The sequence below is a fragment of the Somniosus microcephalus genome, chromosome 12, assembly GCF_052327205.1.
Source record: "Somniosus microcephalus isolate GS21.2 chromosome 12, FLI_Smic_1.0, whole genome shotgun sequence".
NCBI classification, from domain to species: Eukaryota; Metazoa; Chordata; class Chondrichthyes; order Squaliformes; family Somniosidae; genus Somniosus; species Somniosus microcephalus.
Genome location: NC_140998.1, coordinates 9,990,103 through 10,008,865, shown reverse-complemented (window position 1 = coordinate 10,008,865; position 18,763 = coordinate 9,990,103). Strand labels below are relative to the sequence as shown.

The 18,763-nt window shown below is 49.2% G+C and overlaps 1 protein-coding gene across 1 annotated transcript in view; it reads right to left on the bottom strand.

Moving 5' to 3' along the window:
• Positions 1-18,763, bottom strand: part of brf1b (BRF1 general transcription factor IIIB subunit b) — a 465,668-nt gene that overhangs the window by 286,861 nt on the left and 160,044 nt on the right. The window contains exon 4 of the mRNA XM_086002586.1: positions 3,338-3,369. Coding sequence (XP_085858712.1) covers positions 3,338-3,369 — 32 coding nt within the window. The remainder of the gene's footprint in view (positions 1-3,337; positions 3,370-18,763) is intronic.

Genomic DNA, 18,763 nt, shown 5'->3' with positions numbered 1-18,763 from the left:
CAAGATGCACTGCAGCAACTCGCCAAGGCTTCTTCAACAGCACCTCCCAAACCCGCCACCTCCACCACCTAGAAGGACAAGGACAGCAGGCGCATGGGAACGCCACCACCTCCAAGACATACGCCATCCCCGACCTGGACATATACTGCCGATCCTTCATCGTCGCTGGGTCAATATTCTGGAACTCCCCAACAGCACTGTGGGAGCACCTTTGCCACACTGACTGCAGCGTTTCAAGGCAGCGGCTCACCACCAACTTCTCAAGGACAACTAGGGATGGGCAGTGGCCATACCAGCGACGCCCACATCCCGAGCATGAATTAAAAAAAAAAAAAGCCCTCCTTGCGAGGGGTCACTCTTCAAAGACGAGCTGAGAGAAATAGGGCTTCCCCTCCTGGCTTCCATCACCGCTTAGGTGTAAACACTGTACGAGGATGAGGCCGGTCTTGGCTATGATGCTGGGTCGAACAGCCTTCCGACCTCCTCATCAAGGCTCACACTCTTACCTGTGAAACTGTCCCCATATCGGGACGGTGACATCCAAACATCACTTGACAACCTTTCAGTTGGTGACCTGTCTCTGTGCAATGCTATAGAGTCTAAATACGGGGGCCTCTGGCTCCCTACTCATCTGCATGCTGCCCCTCGGTGACATCGTCCGACGACACAGCCCGAGTTTTCACATGTACGCTGTTGATACCCTGCTCTACCTCTCTCGCACCCTCCACTGTCTCTATCCTGTCAGACTGCTTGTCCGACATCCAGCACTGGATGAGCAGAAATTTCCTCCAATTAAGTATCGTGAAGACTGAAGCCATCGTCTTTGGTCCACACCACTAACTCCGTTCCCTTGCCACCAATTTCCATCCTTCTCCCTGGCAGCTGTCCGAGGCAGACCGCAACCTTGGTGTCATATCTGATCACGAGTTGAGCTTCCTACCTCATATCCGCTCCATCTCCAAGACCACCTATTTCCACCTCTGTAACATTGCCCGTCTCCGCCCTTGCCTCAGCTCATCTCAGCTGAAACCCTCAACCATGCCTCTATTACCTCCCTAGTTCTACCCTCCATAAACTTGGTTATCCAAAACTCTTCCACCCGTGTCCTAACTCGCACCAAGTCCCACTCACCCATCTCCCCTGTGCTCGCTGGCCTACACTGGCTCCCGGTTAAACAAAGCCTCGATTTAAAAATTTTCATCCTCGTTTTCAAATCCCTCCATGGCGTCACCCCTCCCCATCTCTATAATCTCCTCCAGCCCTACAATCCCCCGATAGCTGCGCTGTCGATCCTCTCCCTCTTTTGATCCTCGCTTCCCCTTTTGATCCTCTCTCTTTCCCACCCGCCTGCCCACCCTTCCACCTACCCCACACCCCACCCCCATCCACCCACGGATCCAGTGACCTTCACATTACGGAGCAGAGGAAAGCGTGGCCTGCGATGCAGGCTGCAACTGTTGGGTACTGTGCATGCGTGGCTTTGGTAAACAGCGCACATGTGCAGAAGGGGATCGGGTGCGCATGCGCCGCTCCGGGATACCGCACACATGCGCAGAAGGCCGCAAAGATGTTCGTGCAAATAATTTCAGCGCCCTCATACATACACTTTATACAGCCTTTAGATCATAACCACCGCTCCCATTTTCTCAGAGAGCAGGCCCTGGTAATGGTTCTGCTGTAACCAGTTACACCTCCTCGAGATCCATCTTATGTTTCTTTACTTGCCCCATTTGCCTTGCACCATCATCGCTTTTGTCATTTAATCACTACTGCCCGCCACCCGATCACAGATTTGTTCTTTCCTTTCCCATGCCTCTGTCCTTGCTTCAAAACTGTTCAATCTCTAACTTTTTCCAGTTCTGACGAAAGGTCATTGGCCCGAAACATTAACTCAGTTTCTCTTCTCACAGATGATGTCTGACCTGCTGAGTGTTTCCAGCATTTTCTGTTTTGATTCATTTTCTTCGCTGCCATCTGTCTCACAAGCGCTGGGGTGTCCACACTAAGGAGACAGAGGAAGAGATCTGCACCTGCCCTCAGCCACACTCCTGCTGTATAAATGCACCCGGAGAGTTTTGTTGGAAGTAATTTTCTGGATTTACCTTATAGGAACAGGAGGAGGCCATTCAGCCTTGAGCCGGTTTCGCCATTCAATTAGATCATGGCTGATCTGTATCTTAACTCCATTTACCCACCTTGGTTCCGTAGGCCTCAATACTTTTGCCTAACAAAATTCTATCAATCTCAGTTTTGAAATTTTCAACTGATTCCCCCAGCCTCAACAGCATTTTTTGGGAGAAGAGAGTTCCAGATTTCCACTAACCTTTGTGTGAAGAAGTGATTCCTGAGCCCACCCTTGAATGACTCAGCTCTAATTATGCCCGATGTTCCCTGTAAGCTGCGCTTTGTTCTGCACGGCTTGTTTCTTTTCGTGCGCGGTCCCTTTAAATTTTTGCGCACGCGCGGTGTTTGCAATGGAGAAGCCGGTGAGCGGCCCGCACGGGACCTTTCCCATTACTGCGCGGATCGCAGGGAACATTGGTTAACGCCCCCTTGTTCTGGGCTCCTCCATCAGAGGAAAGTAGTTTCTCTTTATCCACCCTAACAATTGCTTTGATCATGTTAACACCTTAGATCACCTCTAGATCTTCTATATTCAAGGGAGTACAAGCCCAGTCAGTTGATGCAACCTGTGCTCATAGTTTAACCCTTTTAGCCCGGTATCATTCTGGTATTCCATACAGATAGTAAACTAAATTGCAAGAATAGGACAGGGGAGACACAGGTTCAAGCTAGTAAAAGGCAAATTTAACCAGATATCAGGAGGCTCTTCTGCACATAAACCATGAACAGTACATGGAATGATCTTCTGGATAAAGGAGCTGGAAGCAAAAAACCTGATATCGTTTAAGAAACAATTGGATGCTGCACTTGGGGACTGTAGGGTTAACCAAATGGGTCAATTGGCCTTCTCTCATCTGCAATTATCTCTTAATGACCACTAGCTTGCGATCCCCCATGGGCCGGTGACCACAGCAAGGTTCTGCATTTCAAAAGAGGGCAGAAACATTGGGAAAAAACCCCCCACAGATTCCTGTAGAAACAAGCTGAGGTTTGGGGCACATTTCAACAAGGTGGTGTCAGGGAGAAAGGTTTGTGAAAAAACTTGTCATGTCTTACCTGCTCCTCACCCACTGTCAAGTTATTTTTGTCCAAATTTAATTTAACAAAAAAAAACATGGATGGCATCAGGAAATGTAGACAGATACCAAAGATTTAATTTTTTTTTAAAAATCAGGACAAGCAAAACCATTTTCAGTCAGTCCACCGTACATACCTGCAACAGGTCACTGAGATCCAATAACATATCTTGAGGATTTAGTCAAGGAACATATAAAGAAAGATGATGAAACAGTCCAGTAACAACACAATAAGGCCATCATGGCAGGAGAGTTGCCCAGACACAATTCTAACCAGGGTTCTCCCATCAAAAGCATCACAATCACGGGTCTGGAAAGCCGGTTTGGTTTAATAGTGCGGGTAAGGCGCACAGCTGAGCTGTCAATGCTGGAGAAATGCTCAAGAGTGACATTTAGGATCAGAAAGTGACACTGCCTGCAAACCCTGTCCGAACATATGGAGCTGTCTTTACGATAGCAAAATACTGCGGATGCTGGAAATCCGAAATAACAACAGAAAACGCTGGAAAAACTCAGCAGGCCAGGCAACATCTGTGGAGAGAGAAACAAAGAGTTAACGTTTCAGGTCGATGACCTTTCGTCAGAAACGTTAACTCTTTCTCTCTCTCCACAGATGCTGCCTGGCCTGCTGAGTTTTTCCAGCATTTTCTGGAGCTGTCTTTATTTGTTTTATACACAGAATAATGGAAATAGGCCATTCAGCCCAACCAGCCCATGTTGGCATGTATCCAATAGCCTAACTCAAATTTACCCACCCTATTCCCACATCTCTTCATCCCCCATCCAATCCAATCTTGAATGTTGACAGTTTCGACCTGAAACTGAATTCTAAATCCTCACAACTCTGCAGTTTCGCCCACCCTCGGTTCTAAATCTGACACTTAAGCCCCTCGAGACCTTTCACTATGTTTAAGGCGCTACATTAAATGTAAGTACTTGTTGTTGTAGTGTTGTATCTATGGTCCCTCATTCTAGACCCCTCAACTATTGGAAATCTGCTTATATCTACCTTGACCCAGCCTTTCATAATTTTTAACACTTTCGATCATATCACCCTGTAATCTGTGTTGTTCTAATAAAAAGATGCCCGGATTTTTCGTCTTTCTTCATATTTCTCATCCTAGTGAATCTCTGCTGCACACTAGTTTAAGAGTGACACACATCAAAACAGGTCACATTTTGAAAATCAGGAGAGAAAAAACATCAGACTGAGTTTCTGAAGCAGTCCTTACACAGCCCCACCACTGTAAACATAACCCCTCGCTGCCTCTGAATGAAAACAAGCTTTTGTTCCCATGGTGTCCTTCACCCGGCATCGACTCCTACACTCCGGACAAATCCACACAGATTGCAGATAAATCGGTTCTACGTTGAACAGGAGTACCCTGTACTTGCCTCTGCGAGGAACAAGAGCCGCTCTGTGTGATGTTTACTCTTTAATACAGTGGTGAATCACACAGCAAACCAGAAACAGCAGCGCAGTTCCATCGCGTTTCTCCCCTCCTGAAGATGTTGACTCTTTGCTGGGGTACAGTTAACGGCTGCCAAACACTCCCTAATAACTTACCCCAGTGGTCAGTGCTTACACATCAAGCCCAGCAGCGAGTGTTGCCAGAATATTCCACCACAGTGGCATCACAGCCCAGCCTATGCCTGTTTTCACTGGATATCCACTGACATGAACTTTCAGCAGGAGTCACTGGATAAAGAACAGGAACCCTGGCTAATTTAAGAGCCGTTATTCACTAACATTTTTGAAAGGCAGGACTATCAGCCTGGGACTTGGCTCTCAACTTCCCAGAAAGGGGAAGGGAACGGAGAGAGGGGGTGGGGGGGAAGCCAGGGTCAGACTCAGCTGCCATGGTCAAATAGTTGGCTCGTACTTGGCATCTACATTACAACAGTGACTACACTTTAAAAAGTATTTCATTGGCTGTGAAGCACTTTGGGACGTCCTGAGGTCGTGAAAGGTGCTATAGAAATGCAAGATCTTTATCTTTCTTTCATCTAGGCTCATGAGGAATAACTGAGGAACTACAGGAACTGAAGTCCTGTAAGGAGTTAATGCCTTCAGGGAGGGGGAGGGGAAGATAAGTCGGCTTTGTGCCATATCTATAGAAATGTACAAGTATCATTAATGACTTCTTTCTTGAATGGATGTGAAGGGACCACAATCCCACTGACTGATTTTTTTCAGTTGTTTTCAGATACTTCAAAAAACTCAATATGAAAAAAAAATTAAAAGTAGTGGAGTAATATAAAAAGGCTTGGAGACTCCCTTGAAAAAATGTTCTTCAGAAGCTTTGCCAACTCGAAATCTCTTTGATAATTCCTGAGGTGCTTTTCATGTCACAGCACAAGAACTGAAGCCTTTAGTTTCCCCAGAAAGCAGGCAAATCTTTATTAGACAGAAGAGCAGACTTTTCCCATCCCAGCACAATTGAGCAACCACACCTGTGCAGTGGGCTGTGACAGTCAGCACCAGATGGCTCAGCTCACTCAAGTACCTTTTTATATATATAAATATATATTTTTAGAGGGAGCAAGAGAGATATTAAAGTACAGACTTTACTGTTCAATGTAATAAGAACATAAGAACATAAGAAATAGGAGCAGGAGTAGGCCAATCGGCCCCTCGAGCCTGCTCCGCCATTCAATAAGATCATGGCTGATCTGATCCTAACCTCAAATCCACTATCACAGAACCATCTCCTGAATCTAACAGAATTAGACACACGAAATAGGAGCAGGATCAGGCTACACAGCCCCTGGGCCCGCTCCGCTACCCACAGGGCCATGACCGATCCGAACCTAGACTCATGTCCAAATTCCTGCCCGCTCCCCGTAACCCTTAATTCCCTTTACTTCTAGGAAACTGTCTATTTCTGTTTTAAATTTATGTAATGATGTAGCTTCTACAGCTTTTTGGGGCAGCATATTCCATGGACCTAATGTGCCAGTTAGCATCAGAAGCAAGAAAGAATGAAGCTGAGGGACTACAGAATTTGCATGAGCACTGCACCTTATTATACTTTTACGGCAACCCAAAGTCCATCATAATCAATAAATTACTTTCTGACGTACATTCATTTTGTATGTAGGCATGCAGGAGATAAATGATCAGGTAACTGGTTGTGGGATAAATGTAGGCCAGGACAGCGGGAGAGCTCCCCCGTTGTTGCGCGAATAGTGGCTGTGGGATCTTTTACATCCACCCCAATAGGTCGATGTGGCGTCGGTTCAACTATCATCCGAAAGACAGCACCTCCGCCAGTGCAGCACTCCCTCAGTACTGCACTGGAGCGTCAGCCTAGATTGTGCGTTCAATCTGTGGATTGGAGCTTGAACCCATGACCTTCTGACTCAGAAGAGAGTGTGCTATCAACGGAGTCAAATGGACACAAGGTGCTGGAGAGCTAAAAAGGGAGGGGAAAAAAGACATATGCATATAGTTTTTTTTACATTGAGGGTACTAAGAGTAAAAGTGCCAGAGAATGCTGGACGGGTGTGAGTGTGTCTAGCTGCTATACCCATTATTTTCCTGCACTTCTGTCCCATGCTATATCTGATTTTAGAATGGAGCTGGTTTTACTTTGGATTCTGCCATCCACGGTACTAAATCCAGCTCCTTTCCCAGCGGGAGATGCACAGACTTGCGGAGTCATCGGATTTATGATTCCACCGCCAGGGTGAAGGGAGTTAGGCTTAGCGCTGTAAACTGCAGGAACTGGTGTCCTGGACTCTGAATTAAAACAGGCGGCTGTGCAAAAGCAACAGTGCAGCTTCACCAGCACAGCGGCAGAACTCAAATCACACTTTCCACTGCGGCTATGCATTTCAAACTGGGCATCAGTCGACGAGACGAACCTAATGGCTTCCATTTGTTCAACCTCCATAACCACAATCACCAGGATTCCAAGCAGTGATAACATGCTTCACCGTGCTTAAAATAGCCCAGATCTGAAGACATCGAAACCCACTGGAGATTTCAAAAGAAAGAGAGGCCACAAGACCATGAGCTGGGTGTTCGTTCAAGTAAGGGCAGAATATGCCAGCCATTTAAACCATTAACAACTTTTCCACTTCACCCACTTGCCGGGGGGGGGGGGGGGGGTAATTATACCTGATCAAAGTGTTGTGAACGGCCGCACTGCCCCCGACGAACAGAAGACAGCAACCAAACAACAAAAACAGGCAGTGTGTTTGCCGCAGCTCAGCGGGTAGCGCTCTCACCGCTGAGTGAGAAGGTTGTGGGTTCAAGTCCTGCTTCAAAGACATGAGCACAAAATCTAGGATCACACTCATAGTGCAGTACCAAGAGAGTGCTGCACTGTCGGAGGTGCCGTCTTTCGGATGAAAATATAACCTATGGCCCCGTCTGCCCTCACAGGTGGACATAAAAGATCCCAGGGCACTATTGGAAGAAGAACAAGGGAGGTTATCCCCGGTGTCCTGGGCCAACATTTATCCCTCAATCAACATCACTGAAAACAGATTATCTGGTCATTATCACATTGCTGTTTGTGGGAGCTTGCTGTGAGCAAATTGGCTGCCACGTTTCCTACATTACAACAGTGGCTGTTGCTGTAAAGCACGTTGGGATGTCCTGAGGATGCGAAAGGCGCTATAGAAATGCATATTCTCTCTTTTCTTTCTTTACCAAGTTTTGTTGCTTGGAGCAGATATCGGGGTATATTTTAAACTTACCACCTGGGCATCAGCCCCCCCCTTTATAGAAACCTGCTGTATTTTCATGTCCATTAATAATTAGGGTCTTCATTCCGGATCACAAACCAAGGACTTATGCTGGAAGCTGGTATTGAGGAAGGCTGCGATGCCCTCTATAATTAACAGCCTGCCACAGTGTTTGCTCACATGAAATGATCACTTGGGAAGACCGCTGGCTTCTATGGAACCAAACCCCAGGCAAGGATCAGTACCTTCAGGGAAGGATGGGGGAAAAGAGGTCAGGAAAAAAAGTTTCCTTTAAAAAAAGTGGCCAAGTAGATTTTTTTTTCCATTCTCGGGATGCGGGCTTCACTGGCAAGGCCGGCATTTATTGCCCATCCCTAGTTGGCCCGAGAAGGTGGTGGTGAGCCGCCTTCTTGAACCGCTGCAGTCCGGGTGGCGAAGGTGCTCCCACAGTGCTGTTGGGTAGGGAGTCCCAGGATTTTGACCCAGCGATGATAAAGGAACAGTGATGTCCAAGTCAGGATGGTGTGTGACTTGGAGGGGAACTTAAGAGGTGGTGGTGTTCCCATGCGCCAGCTGCCCTTGTCCTTCTAGGTGGTGGTAGTTGTGGATTTAGATACAACACTAGGTAGATGGATTCACGACTAGGAATTCATGTTTAAACCAAGATTGTTAACACAATAATCTACACTGCTTGGGCTTACAGTTGAAAAGACCATAGTCTCCTGGAGCTTGATTGATTACCATAGGAAGCTGGGAAAGGATTTCCCCAAATAACAACAGAAAACGCTGGAAAAACTCAGGTCAGGGCAGCATCCGCGGAGAGAGAAACAGTCAACGACCTTTCATCAGACCTGAAACGTGAACTCTGTTTCTCTCTCCACAGATGCTGCCTGGCCTGCTGAGTTTTTCCAGCGTTTTCTGTTGTTATTTCGGATTTCCAGCATCCGCAGTATTTTGCTAAGGATTTCCCCAGAGTTCTCCTTGATATTAGCCACAGTTCCCCGCCTCCCCCGCCCTTTATCCCCTTCCCCAGAAGTTAGCGTGGCTGTGGTTGGGGAGGATCTTGTTGAGGTTGCACAGTCCAATTCAATGGATAGGGTGAGCCCTGATGGACCCAATAGTCTTTCCTTTTGTTTGTGTGACCATAAATTAACCATGAGCTCATCTGGTGCTGATGGGCCTGCTGTGAGCAGTAATTTTATTGCAAGTGTTCAAATTAACTGTGCTGGGGATTAATTGGACAGATCATTGGGGTCATGAACATGCACCCAAGTGTGACTGTAGCTGATCGCTGCAATTAACGCAATTCCCTAGTTACTTTCTCCGACCTAACCTGCAGATAAGCAAAGTGGATTCAGCTGGACCTCCCAATGACCCTGGTACTGCATGGTGTGGTACCAAAACAGTAGGAAGGGCAAGTTTTGTGTTACGTTAACTGCTCTCATCCCAAGGACACTGAAGGCAGCCGCTGTAAGCTGAGGCTAGGGAAGAGGATTTTTTTTAAAGAAAGTTTGGCAAAGTCTTGATTACTATCCAATTTCCCTTGCTGGAGACTGTGCCTCTATGTCAGCTCCCTGGAAAGTGAATCAGGTTTGGCTGTGAATGGGTCACAAACACTCGCACATGGAGAATGGACATGTGGGTGAGGTTGTAGATAGAAGCCAGCATCCATACAAGTCCTCCGTTACAACAGTGACTACACTTCAAAAAGTACTTCATTGGCTGTAAAGCACTCTGGGACGTCCGGAGGTTGTGGAAAGGCGCTACAGAAATGCAAGTCTTTCTTTTCTTCGGGAGGGGAGAAAGGAAGAAAATTAATTCTGGATTTTCAATTTCTGGTTATGTTAACTCTCACTGATGAAGCTTTCTTATAGGTGCTACGTACATGCAATTACAATCGGGGTGTTCAGGAACCCCCAAATGAGATCACGACCTTTGAATTACTCCTACAAATCCACTTCACTCAAAACGTACACTGAAACTCATGGAGCAGGTTTGATTACACTGGTTTCTGGTCTGTAGGACTTAGCATCACAGCACGGGGTGGTTTAATTACTGCGCTATACGAGGAGCAACTTTTTTCCTGCGGTCCAGAGTGCAGGACACCACCAAGGTTGAGAGCTGGAGGTGGGATAAATCAGAAAGTAGCGATTAGGCAATGCCGAGTTTAGGTGTTTAAAAGACTTTAGGGAGACTGTGGGAGGCGAGGTGTTCCGCAGTTTTGTGGTCCCAGAAAAGAGCAGGCGCCGAGAACCAATTTCATCACAGTAAGGAGAGAGAGGAAGAGGAGTGTGTAAACTGGGATATTTAAAGTTTCGGAGGAACAAGAGGGGAAAGTTCAATGGAAGACCAACCACAGTGACATTTACATATAAATGAATGAGCAACCATCAGACGACAAGTTTTTTGTAAACAGATTGGTTTGTGATGGCCGCGATGGATGATTACCACATCTGTGGGGCAATCGCTACAAGATTACTGCCACTTAATCTGTTGGGGATTACTGGCAGATCACAGAAACAATGTTTTGATGGGGGGGGGGAAAGAGGAGTCTCTGCAGCAACATTCAATCCAAACCAAATCAGAAATGGCATGTTGTACAATCTAATCCATTCTACAGCATCTCAAGCCAAAAAACTTGGATGAGCAGCAACTGAAACCGCTAAACTCATTTCTCGATCCACATCTACTAACTTCAATCCAGTTAATGCAATAATTTTAACTCTTGGATGGCCACTAAGCATTCATACCCAAGCTACACTGATTTGACAGCCCATGTCAGCGTCACTGACGTAAGAAAACTACTAGGCACTTGGTCTAAGCATTAAACAAAGCTTTAATCAACTGTTTTACAACATGGAGGTCTAGTTGTGTCCTTCACTAGTTCCTGTTAAGAATGTCCTGCGCAAGCTGGGCCCGTGCCCGAGTATTTATACTCTCCCTGGACAGCACCACCCGTAGGCTGCTCAGTATTATTTCATAAGTCTTTCGTTCATGAATGACTGATTCATGTCAGTCACCTCCTGTACCAGGTGAATCATTGAAAGGTGAATCCATTTGTTTCAATAACTTACAATGGCCCAAACTTAATTATGGCCCCCGATCTCCTATGGATTAGTTGGATGACTCTAGGTTCAATTCCTGGTCTGTGTCGTTCGCTTTTTTAAAAAAAAGCTTTGCTCTTGTGATGGGGGCAACTCTGGGCAAGGTCGCATCTATTGCCCATCCCTAGTGGCTCTGAGAAGGTGGTGGTGAGCCTTCTACTTGAACCGCTGCAGCCCTCGTGGTGATGTTCAGGGCAAAAAAAAAATGGTTCTAATTGGTGCAAGAATCCCAGGAAAAGGGGAAGAGGAGAAAGAGTAAAAAAGAGAGAGGAGAAAGAGACAGAAGAGTGAGGAGGGAGGAGAGATTAGCTGGAGTTCCCGCTCCTCTTTCTTTTTACCAATTTCCTCGTTGGTGAGCAGGTAATACACCATTGTCGACTTTCTTCCATCACTTTGCTGATCATTTTGAGGAGGGTGATAGAGCGGAAATTAGCTGAAAGGAAATACCTGGGCAATGTTCTACATTGAGAAGTAGATGCCAATGAAAGAAAAAGACTTGCATTTCTATAGCGCCTTTCAGGACCTCGGAACATCCCAAAGCACTTTACAGCCAATGAGGTACTTTTTGAAGTGTAGTCACTGTTGTAATGTAGGATATGCAGCAGCCAATTTGCGCACAGCAAGCTCCCACAGACAGCAATGTGACAATGACCAGATAATCTGTTTCAGTGATGCTGATTGAGGGATAAATATTGGCCAGGACACCGGGGAGAACTCCCCTGCTCTTCTTCGAAATAGTGCCATGGGATCATTTACGTCCTCCTGAGAGAGCAGATGTGACCTCTGTTTAACATCTCGTCCGAAAAATGGCACATCCAACAGTGCAGCACTCCCTCAGCACTGTACTGGAGTGTCAGCCTAGATTTTTGTGCTCAAGTCTCTGGAGTGGGACTGTGAACCCACAACCTTCTGACTCAGAGGCGAGTGCTGCCCACTGAGCCATGGCTGACACTAACACAGTGAGAACACGGTCCATGCTGTTCTGAATGAGCTGTAATTAGTGGGGTAAGAAGCAAGATCATCAGCTGAGAGAGCATTAGAAAAGACAAGCCATGAGCTGATAAAGGCAGAGACTGGGTTAAAGGTGGTGAGGGAAGAGGCATGACTGAAACAAGCGATCTTGCAGAGGTGCAAGAAAGCGGTTTTAGTAGCTGGACAGATGCGACACAGGAAGCTCAGCTGGCGATTGAGCATGTGCCTAAATTCTGCATCTTGTGGCTTAATCTAAGGTGGCAGACAAGGAGACCGAGTCAAAGTCAATGGCAAGTCGGTGCAGGTAGAGGATGGCTTCAGGTCTATCAACATTAAGCTGGAAGAAGTTAAGTCTCATCCATGTCTTAATGTCAGAGAGGAAGTAGGAAAAGCAGATTTGGATCGATGTAGCCAGGTGTCATCGGTGTACATGGGGCAGCCCCATGCTTCGGAGTGACGTTTTTGAGGTGCAGAATTATAAAGGTTGACAAAGAGAGGAAGAAGAATGGAGCCTTGGAGTTTACTAGTGATAGCCATGTGGCGATGAGGAGGAACAAACTACTGGAGGTGATAACGTAGACAATTAAAGGCATCAAAATAAACGACCAACTGGAACTTACCATCAATATTTTAGCGGCGAGTTCTTACGTTAAGTAAATACTTTTAGTGAACAGGATCAGACAGGCAAGAGGGAGTTACGGGAAATGACAATGCTCGGCATTCAAAACAAGTGCGGATGTCCCAATTGATCACTTCAATTGCATTTGTTATTCCCTCCTACATAGTTGAGTTTTGCACATCAACAAAACAAGCTAAACATTAAACCGCCAGCTTCTAACATTGGCTTTAAAATTCTCATCCTTGCGTTCAAATCCCTCCATGGCCTCGCCTTATCTCTGTAATCTCCTCCAGCCCCACAACCACCCCACCCCCGAGATCTCTGCGCTCCTCCAATTCTGGCCTCTTGAGCATCCCCGATTTTAATCGCTCCACCATTGGCGGCCGTGCCTTCAGCTGCCTGGGCCCTGGAATTCCCTCCCTAAACCTCGCTACCTCCTTTAAGACGCTCCTTAAAACCTACCTCTTTGGCCAAGCTTTTGGTCATCTGCCCTCATTTCTTCCTTATGTGGCTCAGTGTCAAACTTTGTTTTATAACATTCCTGTGACGCGCCTTGGGACGTTTGACTACGTTAAAGGCGCTATATAAATACAAGTAGTTGTTGTAGTTAAGCGATCACAAGCACTGCTCCTGGCTGTGTGGTGAAAATCTGGTAGCAGGGAAATGATGTACTCTGGAGCTGTTACCCTGACGGCCTGGAGCTGTTACCCAGACGGTCTGGCGCTGTTACCCTGACGGTCTGGAGCTGTTACCCTGACGGTCTGGAGCTGTTACCCTGACGGCCTGGCGCTGTTACCCTGACGGTCTGGAGCTGTTACCCTGACGGTCTGGAATTGTTACCCTGACGGCCTGGCGCTGTTACCCTGACGACCTGGAGCTGTTACCCTGACGGTCTGGAGCTGTTACCCTGACGGTCTGGAGCTGTTACCCTGACGGCCTGGCGCTGTTACCCTGACGGTCTGGCGCTGTTACCCTGACGGTCTGGCGCTGTTACCCTGACGGCCTGGAGCTGTTACCCTGACGGCCTGGAGCTGTTACCCTGACGGTCTGGAGCTGTTACCCTGACGGTCTGGAGCTGTTACCCTGACGGTCTGGCGCTGTTACCCTGACGGTCTGGAGCTGTTACCCTGACGGTCTGGAGCTGTTACCCTGACGGTCTGGAATTGTTACCCTGACGGCCTGGCGCTGTTACCCTGACGGCCTGGCGCTGTTACCCTGACGGTCTGGCGCTGTTACCCCGACGGTCTGGCGCTGTTACCCCGACGGTCTGGAGCTGTTACCCCGACGGTCTGGAGCCGTTACCCCGACGGTCTGGAGCCGTTACCCTGACGGCCTGGAGCCGTTACCCTGACGGTCTGGAGCCGTTACCCTGACGGTCTGGAGCCGTTACCCTGACGGTCTGGAGCTGTTACCCTGACGGTCTGGAGCTGTTACCCTGACGGTCTGGAGCTGTTACCCTGACGGCCTGGCGCTGTTACCCTGACGGTCTGGCGCTGTTACCCTGACGGTCTGGAGCTGTTACCCTGACGGTCTGGAATTGTTACCCTGACGGCCTGGCGCTGTTACCCTGACGACCTGGCGCTGTTACCCTGACGGTCTGGAGCTGTTACCCTGACGGTCTGGAGCTGTTACCCTGACGGTCTGGAGCTGTTACCCTGACGGTCTGGAATTGTTACCCTGACGGCCTGGCGCTGTTACCCTGACGCTGTTACCCTGACGGTCTGGAGCTGTTACCCTGACGGTCTGGAGCTGTTACCCTGACGGTCTGGCGCTGTTACCCCGACGGTCTGGCGCTGTTACCCCGACGGTCTGGAGCTGTTACCCCGACGGTCTGGAGCTGTTACCCCGACGGTCTGGAGCCGTTACCCTGACGGCCTGGAGCCGTTACCCTGACGGCCTGGAGCTGTTACCCTGACGGTCTGGAGCTGTTATCCCGACGGTCTGGAGCTGTTACCCCGACGGTCTGGAGCTGTTACCCTGACGGTCTGGAGCTGTTACCCTGACGGTCTGGAGCTGTTACCCTGACGGTCTGGCGCCGTTACCCTGACGGTCTGGAGCTGTTACCCTGACGGTCTGGAGCTGTTACCCTGACGACCTGGAGCTGTTACCCTGACGGTCTGGCGCTGTTACCCTGACGGTCTGGCGCTGTTACCCTGACGACCTGGAGCTGTTACCCTGACGACCTGGAGCTGTTACCCTGACGACCTGGAGCTGTTGCCCTGATGGTCTGGCGCTGTTACCCTGATGGTCTGGCGGTTACCCTGACGGCCTGGCGCCGTTACCCTGACGACCTGGCGCCGTTACCCTGACGGTCTGGCGCTGTTACCCTGACGACCTGGAGCTGTTACCCCGACGGCCTGGCGCTGTTACCCTGACGACCTGGCGCCGTTACCCTGACGACCTCTCTCCTTCAAGGTACAAGGTCACCTTCCGAGTGGCTAAACGGTACCGGCCAGTTCCGCCAAAAGGTCATCGACCCGAAACCTTAACTCTCTTCCTCGCGCCACAGATGCTGCCTGACCTGCTGAGCATTTCCAGCATTTTCCGTTTTTATTCCAGTCACAACTTCACCCGCAATGTTACTTTGAAGTACAATCATTGTTATGTTGGTAAATGCAGCATTTATTTCATACATAGCAAGCTCCCACTAACAGCAATGATGTGAGACCAATTACAGGAAACTCTTTATTATCCGGCACCGACGGGACCGGCGTGGTGCCGGTTTATCAAAAAGTCCGGATTACAGAGAGGTATAGTTAAAAGGTACGAGAGCCCCGTACACAGCAACAAATCCAGGCTTCCCTGTTGCTTAGCAACAGGTGCAGGAACCCCGGCCACAGACCAAGCATCCCTGTTGCTTAGCAACAAGTGTAGGAGCCCTGGTTACACAGCCACAGATCCAGGAACTGCCACTAATATGAAGTAAAACTTACCTGAACCTACTCCTGAATTTTGCCGGTTAACAGAGATTTCCGGTTATTTAGGTGCCGGTAAATCGAGAATTTCCTGTAATATATTTTTGGTGATGGTTGCGAGGGGCACATTGAACAGGAACTGACAGAACTCCCCTGCCCTTCTTCCAACAGTGCCATAGAAACATAGAAGATAGGAGCAGGAGTAGGCCAGTCGGCCCTTCGAGCCTGCTCCACCATTCAACAAGATCATGGCTGATCATCCAAACCCTAGCACCCGGTCCCTACACCGACAGCCATCCCACCCAAGCCCCATCCCCGTAACCCCATAACCCCACGTATTTAATCCCCCCCTAACACGAAGGGCCAATTTTTATCATGGCCAATCAACCTAACCCGCACATCTTTGGACTGTGGGAGGAAACCGGAGCACCCGGAGAAAACCCACGCAAACACGGGGAGAATGTGCAAACTCCACACAGACAGTCACCCAAGGCCGGATTTGAACCCGGGTCCCTGGCGCTGTGAGGCAACAGTGCTAACCACTATGCCACCGTGCTGCCATGGGATCTTTAATATCCACCTGAACCACTGGAGCGTGCATCCGAAGGATGGCACCTCTGACAATGCAGCACTCCCTCAGTCTGGCAGGAACCCTTGACCTGCTGATTCAAAAGTCGAGCGAGAGTCCTATCAGCTGAGCCAAGTCAACACCCAAGATCCAAATCATATAGAGCGGAAGGTCACAGAGTGGTTTCACCGAGTTCTCGATCAGTTGGGGCTCGATAACTGGTCTCAACATCCTGGATTAGGGAGATGCGAGGAGCGGGGCAAGCAACAGAACAGAAAAGTTAGCCAGGTCTCGCACTCCTGGTCACCATCCAGTGAGTGCTGCTGGAAAGTGCACATACACAGCACCGAGTTCGCCCTTCGTGCTCGTGTAGCCGTGGCTCAGTGGTCGCACTCCCTCGCCCGAGTCAGAAGGTCGTGGGTTCCAGCCCCATTCCAGAGGCTTGAGCACAAAATCTAGGCTCCAGTTTAGTGCCGAGGGAGTGCTGCACTGTCGGAGGTGCCGTCTTTCGGGGGTGACATTAAACGGAGGCCGCATCTTCCCTCTCAGGTGGACGTAAAAGATCCCACGGCCACTATTTCGAAGAGGAGCAGGGGAGTTCTCCCCAGTGTCCTGGCCAATATCTACCCCTCAATCAACATCACTAAAAAAACAAAGTTTAAACAGAAACTGCTTTAAATACTCAGCAGGCCAGGCAGCATCTGTGGAGAGAGAAACCGAGTTCACATTTCAGATCTGTGAACTTTTGTCAGAGCACTAAACAACAGATTATCTGGTCACCATCACATTGCTGTTTGTGGGAGCTTGCTGTGCGCAAATTGGCTGCCGTGTTTCCTACATTACAACAGTGACCACAAAAAGCACTTCATTGGTTGTAAAGCACTTTGGGATGTCCTGAGATTGTGAAAGGGGGCATATCAATGCAAGCTGTTTCATTCGAATACCCTGCCCACACACACATGAACGAGCACTCGGTGAGCTAGTGTGAAGCTGCTGGAGCCCAGTGATCCATACCCTTTGGCCTGGGTCAGCATCTGCAGGAGCGGAAGAGAAAATTGCCAAAATAAACCCTTCAGCGTCACTACAGACACCACACTCTGAATCATCGCCTCGACAGTGAGAATTTGCTGCAGGCAGATGATGCAGTTCGAAGCTGCTACCATGACAGCCTCGCTCCTTCAAGACATGTGTTCAGAATATAGAAGATTTTTTCCAAAAAAAAGAAAAATCTAAATCAAAGGATATTTTTTGCTTGCAAGGTTTTTGATGTTTGTATTTTATTGCTGGGATACGTTTCCACAGGCACCCTCGGTTATCTCACCCAAGTGCCCATTCTTCGTGCAAGGCTAGACAGAGTTGGTGGCTATTATACCATGAGCCACACCCAATCCTGTATTCGCCAGGCATCCACACATGCATTTCTATTGAACAGTGATTATAACAGCAGCCCTGGCCAAATTTGTCCCCTCCCTGGCCAGATCAGCTCACCCAGCATCCAGGGTCAAACCTGGATCTTTTGGACTGCACGCTGACTTTACCAACTGAGAAACTGGAAGATCAGGAGAGCTGGGTCTTAAAAAGGGACGACATGGGGGGAGGGGAGTGGGGGCGCGAGGGAGGGGGGGCGCAAGATTTATTTATTTATTTATGCTGCTAATTCTACACCGGTGGAGTTTCTGTTTGCCGGAAATGCAATGCACACACTTCCTCGTAGGGACATTCTCCATCTGCCCGAGAAGGATATGTTGATGGGGTGAGATGAAGCAGGGTGGGAGGAGGCTGGTGTTGACGGGGTGAGATGAAGCAGGGTGGGAGGAGGCTGGTGTTGACGGGGTGAGATGAAGAGCGGTGGGAGGAGGCTGGTGTTGACGGGGTGAGATGAAGAGGGGTGGGAGGAGGCTGGTGTTGACGGGGTGAGATGAAGAGCGGTGGGAGGAGGCTGGTGTTGACGGGGTGAGATGAAGCAGGGTGGGAGGAGGCTGGTGTTGACGGGGTGAGATGAAGAGGGGTGGGAGGAGGCTGGTGTTGACGGGGTGAGATGAAGAGCGGTGGGAGGAGGCTGGTGTTGACGGGGTGAGATGAAGCAGGGTGGGAGGAGGCTGGTGTTGACGGGGTGAGATGAAGCAGGGTGGGAGGAGGCTGGTGTTGACGGGGTGAGATGAAGCAGGGTGGGAGGAGGCTGGTGTTGACGGGGTGAGATGAAGCAGGGTGGGAGGAGGCTGGTGTTGACGGGGTGAGATGAAGCAGGGTGGGAGGAGGCTGGTGTTGACGGGGTGAGATGAAGCAGGGTGGGAGGAGGCTGGTGTTGACGGGGTGAGATGAAGCAGGGTGGGAGGAGGCTGGTGTTGACGGGGTGAGATGAAGCAGGGTGGGAGGAGGCTGGTGTTGACGGGGTGAGATGAAGCAGGGTGGGAGGAGGCTGGTGTTGACGGGGTGAGATGAAGCAGGGTGGGAGGAGGCTGGTGTTGACGGGGTGAGATGAAGCAGGGTGGGAGGAGGCTGGTGTTGACGGGGTGAGATGAAGCAGGGTGGGAGGAGGCTGGTGTTGACGGGGTGAGATGAAGCAGGGTGGGAGGAGGCTGGTGTGGAGCGTAAACACCAGCCTGGACCTGTTGGGCCGAATGGCCTGTTTCTGTGCTGTAAATACTTGGTAAGTCCTGAATTGGGCAGGGACAAAGTTTAGGTTTCAG